The 15,157-nt window shown below is 29.7% G+C and overlaps 1 protein-coding gene across 16 annotated transcripts in view; it reads left to right on the top strand.

Annotated features, from left to right (window-relative positions):
* Positions 1-15,157, top strand: part of Camkii (Calcium/calmodulin-dependent protein kinase II) — a 103,102-nt gene that overhangs the window by 58,745 nt on the left and 29,200 nt on the right. For all 16 annotated transcript variants that reach the window (XM_064064060.1, XM_064064058.1, XM_064064062.1 and 13 more), the window contains exon 4: positions 1,123-1,177. In XM_064064060.1, the coding sequence (XP_063920130.1) occupies positions 1,123-1,177 (55 nt within the window). The remainder of the gene's footprint in view (positions 1-1,122; positions 1,178-15,157) is intronic.

Consider the following 15,157-nt stretch of genomic DNA (forward strand, 5'->3'; position numbering starts at 1 on the left):
AGCTGTACTAACCGTAGATTTTCGCAGTAAATAAATTTTGCAGTTTATGTGATTAATAATAATTCGCCTTCGGCTCGTATTGTAAACTTCATCCTCGTGTAACATAATAACTCCCGTTATACCCTCATTAAATAATATAGTATAGTATTATGTAGGTTAAAAATAGATTATTAAATCACATGCAAAAATCTTTTCCTCATTCTGATACTTAAAATGTAAAACTGATAATCTAAATGTGTTCTTAAAATTTTGTGAAGATTCTAAAATTAGACATTCGTAAAATAACTTTAATAATACTTCCTTTAATTGGAAAATAATTATAAAAATTGAAAAAAATACTATTGTTAAATTTACTTCGTATGAATGGAATGAAACTTTTGCGTTTCGAATATTAATTTTCAATAACCAGCCGAAAGTTCTCATCAGATACCAAGTATAATTTCGTTTGAAGTATTAACACAATTATTTCTTCCAAGTATTACCTAATTTGTGCGAAAATAGCTTGATTATGTTTGAATTCATGATTACTGCTTAGTTTGTTAGTTGGTATAAGTACATATTTTAAATTGTAGTCTTCTAAATTAAAAAAAACAGTGTTTTAGCAGACACAACAAGAACATGAATGTTTATCGTTCCAAACTACATTTTCCACATATCAAATTTAATTTTACAATCTATCTAGAAAATGATTAAATCATGATTAGCGCTGTCAGTTTTCCTGTTTTAACATTGAACATAGCATAGGTAATACATCCGTGTATAATCAAGGTATAAGTGGTACCAAATGCCCATTGTAAAGCGCCTTGTTGTGTGGTGTGTTTCGACATAGCTTTGTAGCAACTTTTTCCAACACGTTTTCGAGATAACTAGAGTTTGAAATCAGCTTTTGTTATTTCCCTCATCAAAGGTACGAATGGACGCTGAATGATTCTGTGCTACGCATATGCCCACTTTCTCCTTGTACCACATCTTTTTTTTCTGAGTTGTATTACTACATTAATATTAGAATAGTAGGTATAGATGATTGCATCGTTTTTAAATTGTTTAATGAAAATATTTTTCGTCTTTAAGTATTCCATACTTTGTTTCTGTGTAACTAATTATTTGTTTTCTATTTTTCAGTGAGGTTACACGACAGTATACAAGAAGAAAACTTTCATTATTTAGTATTTGATTTGTAAGTATAGCAATTTACAAAGTACTTTATTGTAGGCATGCTTTAATGTGTTTTTCCCAATTAATTCTATTTACGTTACTAAGTTAAGTCAAAATACGCCTGAATTATTTTTTTTTTAACTAACGCCGAAAGGATGTAAAAGTCCATTTCACTACAGTCGATTGGATAGTGCTAAAATTTTCCAAAGTATGTAATACTAGCCAAAAAAACTAAAAATCATGCAGCACCCAAAATAATCATTTTGTGATATACCTGATAATCACATTGAATATTTCGTAGAAAAAAATGTATTTAAATAATTTGTATACTTTTTTTGAAAAATTGTACAAGAAATAAATATTTTAGTATGAGTTAAGACTCTACTAAGTATTCAGATCGTGGTTCATTATTTTTGTCAAGATTAACAATGCCAAAACATATAATGGTATGCATAAGTATGTTTTTTGAATCTTTAAAGAATATTAGTAACTTTCAAAATTCAACACCCTAAAAATATATTGAAATCTATAACATGGGGTGTTAGCTGGAAATAACTATCGATTTTATAGAATTAATTGTTGGGGAAATCTTTTTAACGCGTATTGGTAAATTATACCAAACCAAACAGAAAATAGCCAAAAAGGTTCATCGAAAATTTAAATATCGGTAACTAGCAATTAACACTTGAAAATGTGGATAATTTTATTTAGAACGACTGACTGCAGGCCACAATTGCATAAGGAAGTTACTATATCTGTATTATACATATATCATTCCTCACTACTATTGGCATTTTATAAATGCTATTAAAAGATTTGGTTAAATTAGGAAAAATACTATTTTAAATTACAAGTGACAGAAATGGTATGTTATAAGCGAGTGATACTGCTCTCACGAGCTTATAATTGCATTTCGCTCACGTATGATATACGACGTTTTATCTTACAGTAGCAGCTTTTACATAAAAGTAAGAATAATATGAATTCAGTTTGACAGCCCATTCAACCTCAAAAATCGTATTGTCATTTGATGTATTAGTAGTATGCATAATTACATTATATTACATCACTTGTTAAACACTAATATTGAATTTTGCTCTCGCAAAACAGTTGTATAATCTACCTCAAAATCTACTATTGTAAGATAAAAGACGTTATTGAATTTTGGTTCGAATAGTGACCTAAAAATAAAATCCATTTCATTCGCGAATTTGACCTTGACAGATTCACACGTTACGTTTTTAAAATATTGTTAATTGCATTGTAGAACTACCCTGAAAATATTTTTTTTATTTTTGGAAACTTTAAATATTTTTATTATTTCTTAAATTTCAGGACTGTCTTGGAAAATTGAAATTATTGAATCTTGTAAATTCGATAGATCTGCAGTATAAGCTGACCTTGATTCAATAATTCAGTATTTTAAGAGGAAAATGCTTCACTGCAATTGAATACTTTGAAGTAATGCACTTTACATTTCGTACAACTATCGCATTGTTTTCTATTGCGATAATTTATGATCACTTATAATGGATTACACTTTATGACAACTAACGAAACAATAAATGTCTTTTGGATCATTTAATTTTTATATAATTTTAATATACAGCGTGGAAACTACTTATAGAATAAATTGAGTGATTGCAGAACTAATGGTATTTGCCAAAAACGCTGAAATAGGTTAATTTTTGTTCTAATTACTCTCTTTTTAAGATTCACACTAATTTTGTAAATGAAATGTTATTTTTTTTGTGTTCTGTATACTTCTCTTAAAAATCTTTTTAACAATTCACATTTCAACTGAAGAATACAAAAACATGTAAAATTAAATAGTAACAAAATTTAGAAGATTCGTTACTAATTGAGTAAATTCTCAAACAATCTGCAACTTTTTACGTGTTTCCAATTTTTTTGAAATTATGTAAACTATTAAATACTCTGCTTGGAGCGAATAAACGAATCTAATAATCTTAAGAATTCTTGAAAATAGGTCTAACAAGTGTGGGTTCCTTGAAAAAGTTTTTAAAGGTACTGTCTACAAAAAATATAAAAAGGATAGCATTTTATTTAAAAAAATGCTTATGAGATATGACATTATAGCTCGAAAGGGAATGACGTCAGAAATATATACAACAACTTAAAAAGAGCGTAATTAGAACCACAAATTCACATGTTTCAACGTTTTCGACACAATACGTACCTTTAGTTCAATCACTCCATAAGTAGTTTCCATATTGTATATATAGTATACATATTTCAATAAGTGCAGTTGCACTAAAGTTTTTGATATCGAAGTTTCCTGAAACTTCATGTTCTATAAAACTTTTTGCATATTTATGTACTTTAAAACAGCATCTACTTCTCTCTGATAAACTTATAGGTTTATTTCAATATGCCTTTTTCTTGTGAAGTGATCCTCTTTAATTGCATATTTTATAACCCAGATAACAAAAATTATCTAAATTTAGATGAATAAAACTTTAGTTCTGCTAATTACATATCAGATTTTAGGTTATTAAAATGACGCAGTGCTCAGAGTTTCACCTACCTTGATGATGTCATTATGCATATTCCTTGAACGAACATAATGCAAACTAAAAACCGTCTTCGACCGATTTCGTAGTAATAATCTAAAACTCCACCCCGATAAATGCGAATTTCTACATGAGATAAGTTATCTTGGTCATGCCATCACTGCACATGGAGTAAAGCCAAATCCGAAAAAAATTCACGCAATTCCCTAATTACCCTGGGCCCACTGACCAAAAATCTATCAAAATTTTGCCGGCATTGCTCGACCTTTAACGCATTTATTAAAAAAGAATGTGACTTTCATTTGGGGTCCTGATCAAGAAGAGTAATTTCAAACATTTAGAAAAGTTTTCAATTATAAATTTATAACACAACAGAAAGGGAACTTCTAGCCGCCGTTTGGGCTAGTCATCACGTCAGGCCGTATCTTTACGAGCAAAAATTCAAAATCATCATCGACCTCTTACAGGGCTATGTAGTAGCAAAGATCCATCATCCAAACTCGTTTGTTGGCGTCTCAAACTAGAAGAATATCAATATGAAAAACATGTGTTATAAACCCGGCCGTATCAACTCGAATGCAGATGCCCTTTCTCAAAACCCTACAATACTTATAAACTCTCCTCATAACGATAATTATGACAACTTTGTGAGGGTGATAAATACATCAAGATTTATAGGTGCATAAAATTTCGTTGCAGAAACTTTATTGTTTTTAGAATATTCTGTATTGTACGTTTAAAAAGCGAGGTGAATTAAATCACAGACAAAGACTCGTGCTATTTTATTTTAAGTGAGATTGTGTTAAAAAAAAATTAAAATGACTTAACGTGATGTCCAGACTATTTTTTTTTTTTGTGGTAATACATATAAATATATAGGTTAAAATATGAATATATTGTCAACAAAAAGCAAAGGAGTTTTTAGTTTAAACTGATTTGGGAGTGAGGTTTATATAAAATAATTTGAAATGGAGTCATCGGTTTGTTTGAGGGAATAAATAGAAAATAATAGTCGCGTTATATCGACAGGATAATCTTCATGTACGGGTAAAATTTCAAAGTAATCGATTCAGTAGTTACCGAGAATCTAAAATTAGATATTCCTCAAAATGGCTTTTGGAATACTTCCTGTACCTTTCACAAGGGAATTGATAATAAAAAAGTGGAAAAATTAACAATTGATGCAGTTTACTACGTATTAGTAGAATTAATTGGACTATTAATCTTCCGAATCTTGTAATTTGCCAACTGGGAATTATCAAATTTGAAATATACTTCGTTTGAAGTACTAAGAGAACTGTTCCTTGCAATTTGTACGAAACGTGTGACTTTTTAAATTGTAATGGAACTAACATATTTTTGGTTCTCCATAATCGTATATTAATAAGACAAAATCTTCGGTTTTGCATGGTATCCAGTAAAATTTAGTGATAATCGTTATTGTTAATCCCTAATTATATTTATAATACATATAATGGTAGTACAAATGGAAAGCAATATGCTAATAACATGAGTTTTCCTCCCCTTATTTACTTACTTGCACAAACTTACATTTGTAATTTTTAAATTCGTACGACAAAAATGTTGTCAGAACTAATTAGCATTGTACTCGTGTTACACCCTCAGTCAGTTATATGTAGCTGGAAGTTAATGATACTCAGCTACTATTGACGTTTATGTCATTGTCGGCATACGTCTGTAGATGACCAACAAATAGGTATAATTTATAGGTAAATAAATGACGGTTATTGTATTATTTTGGTATTATTAAGAAATAAATAAAATTGCTGAAGATAGATAGATAGTATTGTACCTTGACTTGACCAAATTAATAAATATTTATGTTCATATGTAGCTGAAATTAACAAAGAGAAATGAAGATTTTACAGATTTAAATTTAGTAAAGGAGATTTTCTAATCTCTATGGTGGTCATTTCGTAACATTTTAAATTTATTATACCTCTTTATTGCTAAACATTTGAAAGCATTTAGTTTAGCACATTTGTTTGCAACATATAAAATTTTGAACTTTTCATCAAATCTATGATTTTCTTTTATTAAATAATTGTTAATTACAGCTATATAAATATATGTAAAAGTGTCTACAATTTTAAACTCAGAAAGTGGTTTTACTTTGTTAAAAAGTAATAATAATATAAATTTACTAAATCTTCGTTTTTATACGAAGAATGTAAGAAGTATTTGTCTCAATTCTCCTAGTTTGAATTTACCCTCAGTATTAATATCTTATTGCCTTAAAGAAGACAATAATTTGCAGAAGTAGTTAGTTCTCCAGCTTACCAACCATTGAAACCGAAATACATAACTTTTTTAATGGCATCATTTGTTAATATGAGTATAACTTTTTAACGGGTGTTTAATTGAAAAATCACTCAGAGTGGGCGTTACCAATAATTTTAATCTTTAAACAGGTATTTAATGTTAATTCATGGTATTGGTCCATTCGTAACGAAAATAAAAGACGAAACTTATACGTTACTGTCAAAAAATTTTAGGCTGTCTGATAACTATAATGAATTGTACTCATATAGGCTGTATGTATCTAAAGAATGTTTTTTTAAAGTCCACCAACGATGCAACTTCTCCCAATAATATAAACGGGACAATGGCTATGACTTTTTTGTGAAAAGCAAAGACAAATCTAGGTTAAGTTAAGAATGATTTTCTCTCTGTTTAAATTTTGTATTTTCTTATGTCATCAGCAATCTGTAACTCTGGATGGAGAGAAGAATACTCTTTCCTCCATGATAGTTGTGTCAGTGTCACTTTACAAAAATTATTAGATGTATAGAGGAAATTTTGTGTTACCAACACAAAACAACAGATGGTGGACTTTAAAAAAAAATGCTCGAAGGTTATTTTGACAAAACTTCCCCCGTACCTACCTAAAGTAGGTACAATAAAAGAAATCCAGTTTTTTCGAAAAATTATAAAATTTGATTATGCGAATTTTATTTTTTTGTGAGAACCTTTATAAGTTAAACTAATGAAATGTATGTAAAATAAATCTAAAAAGAACGTGCTATGCGTATTTCAAATGAGTTTTCCCTTTTTTGCAAGAACACGTATATCTATCACTTTGCATAGATGCAGTATAGAATTCCTAATTTTTCGGGAAAATGGAGTAAGCCACTCCTGATTTAATCGATAAAACAAATTTATTCATCCATTATTTTTATGTCACCCACTATAAAAAATTGAAAAACTTTTTATGCAATGATAAATCAGAAGTATAGACTCATCATATGTTGCATATTTTGGATAGAATTTATTCGGAAAAAATTTGAGATGTAGTCATCAATTTTTTGGGAGTGATAAACAGATATCATTGTGTTAAAACTTTACCATGCTTCCTATAACCTTAAAACGTCTGCAGGATTTCAAAGCGTTCGGTTCTGCAGTTCCTAATTTAATAAATAAAATAAATTGACACATTGATTTTTTTGTGTCTCTACATAAGCAATTCTAAAAAAATAAATGAAATGATAAATCACCGGTAGACTTATCACATTTTGCACATTTTCGAAAGGATTTATTCGGCAAAATTTTGAGATGACGTTATCAATTTTGTTGGGTGGGGGTAAACGAATAAATTTTACCATGATTACGATAACTTTAAAACTAAATTACAAAATATTGTTATACAATTTTGAATTTTTTTCTAAAAATCTAAAAGTCTAGGGTGAAAACTCGACACGGATTCGTACACCACAGGTGCAGAGGTATCTTATTTTATAAAATTAAAAAACATAATATTGTAAATTTTGGGGAATTTGGTGGTGGGGATGATTAACCAAATTTTGGTTAGCGTTTTACCATCTGCATGATATTCCTAATATACCTACAACATTTTACAACAATTGGTTCAGTCGTTTCTGAAATTATCTGTTTAATAAAAATCCGGACAAACGACAGACAGACAGATAGGCGGAAACGGGGACCTATTTCTTCGTATTCTAGGGGTCATAAAAGGTCGAGAAGTAAAAACCATATAATCACCAAAAAATGTCCTCTAGTCGGGGATGAAATTTATTTAAAAAAAAATGTCTGTCCTAGTGTGAGCTTGATGATCCGTTGTTGAGAAACCACTGAAGAACTAAAAAAAAAATGTTAAAAAATGCTTGAACCAAACTTCAAAGTTGCACTTCATTCCGTAATTTTAACTTGTTTTAATGTGAATTTAATTAAAATCTAAAATTCTGATAAAAACTGCCTAAAATCAGATCTGACACCGAAAAAAATTAATTTGTGAATGGTAATAAAGCAAATTATTATTATTAAATTATTATTAATAACTAAATACTTAACTGCGTATTATGGTAAAATAGACAGTACATTAAAACAATTACTTAGCAACAGAACTTTGAAGTTTAGTATTTTCGAAAGTTTGCTTCAGGAATTTTTTAACAATTTTAGTGGTTTCTCAACAACGTGATTTTTATCACCCTCTAGATTTTCAATAAATATTTATACATTTTCTAAAATATGATTCATTTCATCATGTAACATAGTACAGGCTGATCAAAAACTGACGTTGTTGAGAAGCCACCAAAGAACTCGCTAAAAAAGTCCGTGCACCAAATTTTAGAAAATATTAACTTCAAAATTGAAGAATTAACTTCGTAATTCTGATCTGTTTTAAAGTCTAATACACAATTATTAAATATATATTGAACTAATACTAATTTAATAATAATTTACTTGGTTACGATCCACAAAGGCATTTGTACTGTTGATAGATTTGAGTTTAGACTATTTTTATCAGAATTTTGGACTGTCAATTAAATTCACATTAAAACATTAGAATCACGACGTCAAACCTCCAACTTTGAAGTTTAATATTTTCAAAAATTTGGTTCAGGATTTTTTTAGAGTTCTTCAGAGGCTATAACAACGCACCATCATATTCGTCATTTTTTTGATCACCTTGTATACTATTTGATTTAATTTTGTTTAAAATTTGCAATAAAAATACCATTGTTTTAAACAAAAGTATCAATGTTCTCATTTTGGCAGCATCAACTGTAAAATTTTAAAATTATTTCGAAAATATAATTTGATCTGTTCGAACGTTTTTGAAAATTTTTATAACTCAATCTTTTAAAGATTTGTTATTTGCATCACACGTATAGTATGAGTGAAGTGGAATTTGAGCATTGTCTACAGTATCCAGAATAAACCGATGACAAATACTTCAGTGGATGATTTGTGTTCCACCATTCGGGCAGATTGTTGACCTGTAATCAAACTTCTATAGCGTTTCATTTTCAGTAAAACAAACTTTTTAGAATGTATTTTTTACATTGAAAGTAGTGTCGTATCGGATATCACACTACTGTTTTCCACTTTTTAATGTTAGATAAAGGTTTATATACTAATTTGGAATACATATATCAGAAGTATTCCATTATCACGTTTTTAAAACAATATTGTCTATTGTATTGTGGTTTGACAAAAATAAGAACAGCTAAATGCCAACATATTTTGTTTAAGATGTAGATGTTAAGTTACTCTGTGCTCATGTTATACATATGTACTAATGTCTTGATGTAAACAAGTTTTTGGTACAATGTTTAAAAATGCAATTATTTTTGCACTTTTATAATGACTTGGCTACGATCAGTTGATAACGTTACTTTGTGACAGTTCGCTTATCTAAAAAAATGACACGTAGCATCCCCTAGAAAATGATAAACACTTTTTGTTTGTCAGCTTGTTTACTTTCGAGAAGAAAATACATATATTATAGGTGTAGCTGAAGTGTACGCGTATGAAGCTCCCAACAAATGTTTTTTCACGTAATCAATAACAGTGTCATCTCCTCTGTGTCAGTGCTGCTGATATGAATTTGTCTACACTACATAGATACCTACGGTGCTTCCTACAGTTTTTGTAAACAAAATTAGTAGTGTATCAAACACGTTTTGTTAGAGTAGTATATCAAGTTCTATTAGATAAATTTGCTTAGATCCGACGATGTTATAGTCCATAACTACGATATTATTACGACTGACAGGGTTTTGTGTGGGTTCATAATACCGAGCGAAATCCAAACGGAATGACTTTTATTACAATAATCCACTAATTAATTACCACAAATTCTTAATAATTAATACTAGCCCACATTACCTCTCAGAATAATTATCGTTTCTGTCTAAGCAAGACTCCCTGGATTACACAGTGATTTCCCTGCGGAATCTGTACTGTACTTTTCGTTAACTAGGTAACAACCTACATCCAATACTAGACGCACTCCACTTCTAATTGACTATTTTGCCTACATTCATCCAACGGTGCGCATGTTTACTATTATTCAACACTTTGTAGTCATTTAGCAAACTTGGACACTTTAGAACCGTCTCGAACATGACGTTCTATTTACGCAGAAGTGTCTCATGCAACAGGGCGGTAATGTTATTGACTACTTTACACCTGACAGTAATACAAACTAAATCTTATTACTTGTCGAGCAAAAGCTAGAGAAGTATTGTAATAAGGGTACATTTGACGAACGACTAATTTTATATTGCGTCCACGTATTACAGCTTTTACAATACGAGAATGTCAGTCTCTCGTTTTCGTCTGTCTGTCGTTTGTCGGCGATTTTACTGTGGGTACATAATATACGAAACTAGGGACTGATTATCGTGAAATTTTATATGTACATAGTTCGAAACTTGAATTTGTTGGATCATACCTACCAACAATTTGATGACGTCGTCTCAAAATTTTACCAATAAATTATTACTACTTATTTAAATTTTATGTCACATATTTCTATAGTTATGGTTTATTAATCCGTTCTTATTAACGTCAGGATTTTCGAAAAGAAAAATCAAAATTGTGTAATAACATTTTACAATTACTACTTTAAAATCTTGCATGTGGTTTAAAGTTTATAAACATGGTAAATTGCTAATCCGAATTTACTGTTTGACCCGTCAGAAACTTGATCCCAAAATTTTAACACATAAATCCTATCTAAAATACGCAAAATATTATGCGCCTGCGCTTGGGCACCTATATTTTTTTAAAATGCTCATACAAGATGTCTGACAAAAAATTTATAAATCGAGTAATTTGTTTTACTTTCTTATTTTATATTTTATGATCTATCTAAGAAATTACATTTGTTTGAGTGTGCTTCAAATACACAGAAGTTCTGTCTAAATAATTTAGACCAGTTTTTTGTGGTTCGCATTCGTATATTTTTTGCAACCATAATAGTCATTATTCTCTTTCTTAGTAAATATTATTGATAAATAATTATTTTCGGTATCTTTCAGATCACCATAAATCATAATAAAGAAATAAAAATAAATAAATCACATCATAAATCATAAGCTCATTAGTCATTACATTCGTGAACGCCCAATTCGACCTCAGGTTTTAATATGCCATTGTAAATTTTAATTTTCTTGTACAAAAAATTTCTTCCACATCCGTAATAAGTAATACTTTACGTCAAATAATAACATTAAAGACTTAAACTACGTCATTATAGTTTATATAAAGTTAATTTTTAAACTTTACATTAGTGAAACGTCAGCTTATACAAAATAAATCATCTGTACATGTTAAAATAAACAGTTAAAACCTATTTTCGGTGATGTCACTTGAAGAAAAGTGCTGGATCAGTTTGAAAATAGTAAAATATGTGTAAACGTACGTACGTACAAGAAACAATGACAGAATAAGTCGTTTTGATGAAAATCTTAGTAAACCTTGCAATATGATTTTCAAGAACTTATTTCTGAACGCACCCTGTGAACACCACGCAGCGTTAAAAATTTTAACCATACAATTGGTGGAACTTAAACAAATCGACTTTTAAAATAAATTCTGTAATTTATTACCTTTTTGTTTATGAATTGAATTTTAGCGATACAAATCCTCATTTACAAACTTGTCTTTTCCTTATTATTATTAAATATAGAAATTAAAATTTTTGTCAATATTATCAACTATTTTGATCATTCACATGGACTCAGATTTATTAAGCAAATAATTTCTGAAATGCTGCATAATAAACCATAGTCAACTATTGTCCAGGTAGAAAAGTACGTTTCAAATTATTTTTCTTTGGATCTGTAGAGGGCAAGCCTGTCATCCAAGGAGGGAAACGGACATCTTCTCCTTTTAAATTTTTACTGCAAACTTAACTTGGACAACGTATAGTATAACTATGTTCTTAAATTGTTGCGACACTAAACACAACTTATTTTAATTATTATGATTTATGAAAAATACAATCAAGTCGTTTACAAAACTTTCTATCCATACGGATTCCTGTAAATTTTATAAATGTTAAATAAAACGACAAAAGCAAAGTAATTGAAAGCTGTGTAATAGGTATGTATAAAGATTTATCCTAAAATTAAAAAAAAGTCAACAGCGGTAACTAAGACGAATGTTATATTTTCTGAAACTGCATTAACGGATTTCCAGAAAAAAAACCTACATTTTCAACAGATTTAAACAATTTCAAATATTGAGCTCCAATGGCCCTAAAATTTAAATGGATTCATTTTGAACTTTTGATAAACCAGTTGCACAACAAGTCAAAGCTACAACTCAAAACTTCGTTGTAACGAAGCTGGCCAACCCTTAAGATAGTACCAACGAAAACTCTCCAGGCTATGAAAAATACAAATGCTTCGAACCCGAACTACACGGTAAAGAAAACATTATGTTTTCTTTTTACGAAGTAAAAGGCAACCTTCGTAGAAATAATACAACAAGGTAGAATATCGACAACTAGGATCTTCTAACGAGGTTGATAGTTTGACAGAACACTTCTTTAACTAAAAAATCGGTAAAGGGTATTACAACTGTCAGTACACACTCAAGAACTTGATCTGGAATTGATTAGTCTAATTCAGGGAAAAATGATACATTATTAACCTAAATTATAGCTATATGTTTTGTCTGCGACTTTAATATTACACAAACGTAGTTCTTTGATGTTACACACATGTGCGAAAATCTGGGGTCAAAAAATCACATTTCTGAACCAAAGTGGAACCAGGTGAACATACGGAGTTTCTACTTACATTATAATGTAACTTCACAGGGGTCAAGTGCTTTTGTGTCATTCATTGCTCATAGAATATTTACGCAAACAAAGATACAGGATTCACTTGATGACGTATTTACTTGCTATATCGATCATCTGTCTTAAGGTAGATACACATGCTTAAGTACAGCTAGCTGCAGAGGTCGACCTGATCATGTGGACCTAATAACAGAATGATTAATACATCAATTTCGTAGATTCGTATGATTCTTAAATACTTTTTTTAAACTTACATCGTCCAATCTCCCAACACAATCTAAGAAATCTTTCTTTTCGTCCGATGCAGTATACAACTGAATCCACGAGAAAAAAATATGCAAATTTTAACAACATTGAAACCAACGGCACAAAAGTGACAAATGTGGACAATAATTAAAAAAGGACATTAAATTGTGGTGCATGTAATGATCTTAACGTCTTAATTATTAGTTGGCACCGAATTACCTAAATAATAATTACAGGAGCGATTCTTTAAATTTCGAATCTAGGTTGCCTTTGGAATAACAAAGTCATGTCGTTGATAACACCAACTTTCGCTTTTTTATTTAGGTCAGATATTATTGTTCTGCATTTAACTTGACATTGATAGATGTGTGGTGTATGCACCTGAAATGCGCATACGTTTCTAAACTACCAGTATACGTAGATTATAAATTTAGAGACTCGCACGTTACTTTATTTTATAAAGGAACGGAGAAAATTATGCAGCTCATAATACACATTTGTGTCTGAACTCTTTTAAAAAATACGTATACTATAAGACTATAATAATAGTTTACCGGAAAACGGATTTGTTTGTTGAAGCAATTTCGCAGCTAAGGTTCAATAAAGTAATCATCAGATTTCTGTTATCTTTTATTTTAGCATTTGAAATTTGATTGCTGCTAGATTTTTTATACTGCCTTAAAAATCGTACCAATTTTTGAAAAAACCAATAAATATATGATAAAAATGATCTAAAGTTAGTTAGACAGAATTTTCTTCGCCCATAATACAGTCAAACAAATCCAGTTTCTTAAAATAGATTGTAAAATATGAGTTTGCGATTTTTTTTTTATAATAACCCCTATAAATTAAAATAAAGGTATGTGTGTAGCTAAAGGTAAAGAAGCATGACATGCGTATGTTATGTTATAAGTGACTATTTTATAACAAAATTTGGTGATGACGTCATTAAATAAAAAAAATGTGCCGGTATATCAATTTGGATAGCTGCAAGTACGGTTGAATCTGTTTTAATGTAGTCAATAAAATAAATTAGTTCATGCTTTTTTTTAAGAAATAAACACATACATTTTGTTAACGATTACCGTGCTTACAGTAATCTTAAAACATTTGGAAGATTTTGTTAAATTGTAAAATATAAAGGTGCACTCATAAACCACAGATATAGAAATATGTAAACATTTAAGTAGCGTGTACAATGCAAAATTTTCAGATGACGTCACGAAATTATTGGTAGGAATGGTCAAACTAATTTTGGTTAGCGTTTTACCATCTACGCGATATTCCTAAAATACAGAAACAATTCACAACAAATCAGTCCATTAGTTTTGGAAAATACAGTACATCTAATAATATTGCCAAGAGTTTATTGACATACGACAGACAAGCAGAAACGGGAACCTAGTCTTTCATACTCTAGGCCCAGCAGCCAAGAAACGTTGAGGAAACATGAAATTAGCCATTCGCCGAATGGATTCCATACTTAGTTAATTCAATAGATTAGATATAGACAAACATAAGGAAAACTTAATGTTGATGATGCAATTATTAAAGACTTGGAGAAAAAGTTAAAGCAAAGTCGCATTAAATCAGTAACCAAGATATCTTTTCATATTGAGTTCCTTACTGTGCTCGTCGCAAGATTACCAAAGCGAAATTGCATTTCCGTCTATATCGAGTAGAAACGTTGCATTAATGTCGTCCTACAGTGAAAACGAAGAATAAGAAAATCTATCTGAAGCCAATAATTTTAATATTTTTGCTTACAAAACTTACAGTAAATTTTACGAACCTCTACCTTATAGTTTACTAGCACTTCCAAATATACTGACCAAATTGTTCAATTTTTATAAGCTGCCAAAATAATGTGTGTTTCTAAAACCGTATTTCAACAACAGACTAACTTTTTATAAAAGAAGCACAAAACTATTCAGATATTACAATTTTCAATTTACCTATTAATAGCCAACAATTTTCATTATATCTACACAGTAGCAGGTTATATTATAGGTTGTTTAACTGCTGTAAATGACAGAAACCTTTTAAATTCATAGCGTGGTATGATTACGAAGCATTTACAAATTTTATCGTAGCAAAAACATTATGGAAGTTTACTGAGAGTACTATAATACACGTCTACGCAAAT

Source organism: Zophobas morio, unplaced genomic scaffold, assembly GCF_036711695.1.
Source record: "Zophobas morio isolate AGI-343-1 ecotype UQ-CSIRO unplaced genomic scaffold, CSIRO_AGI_Zmor_V1 ptg000024l, whole genome shotgun sequence".
NCBI lineage: Eukaryota > Metazoa > Arthropoda > Insecta > Coleoptera > Tenebrionidae > Zophobas > Zophobas morio.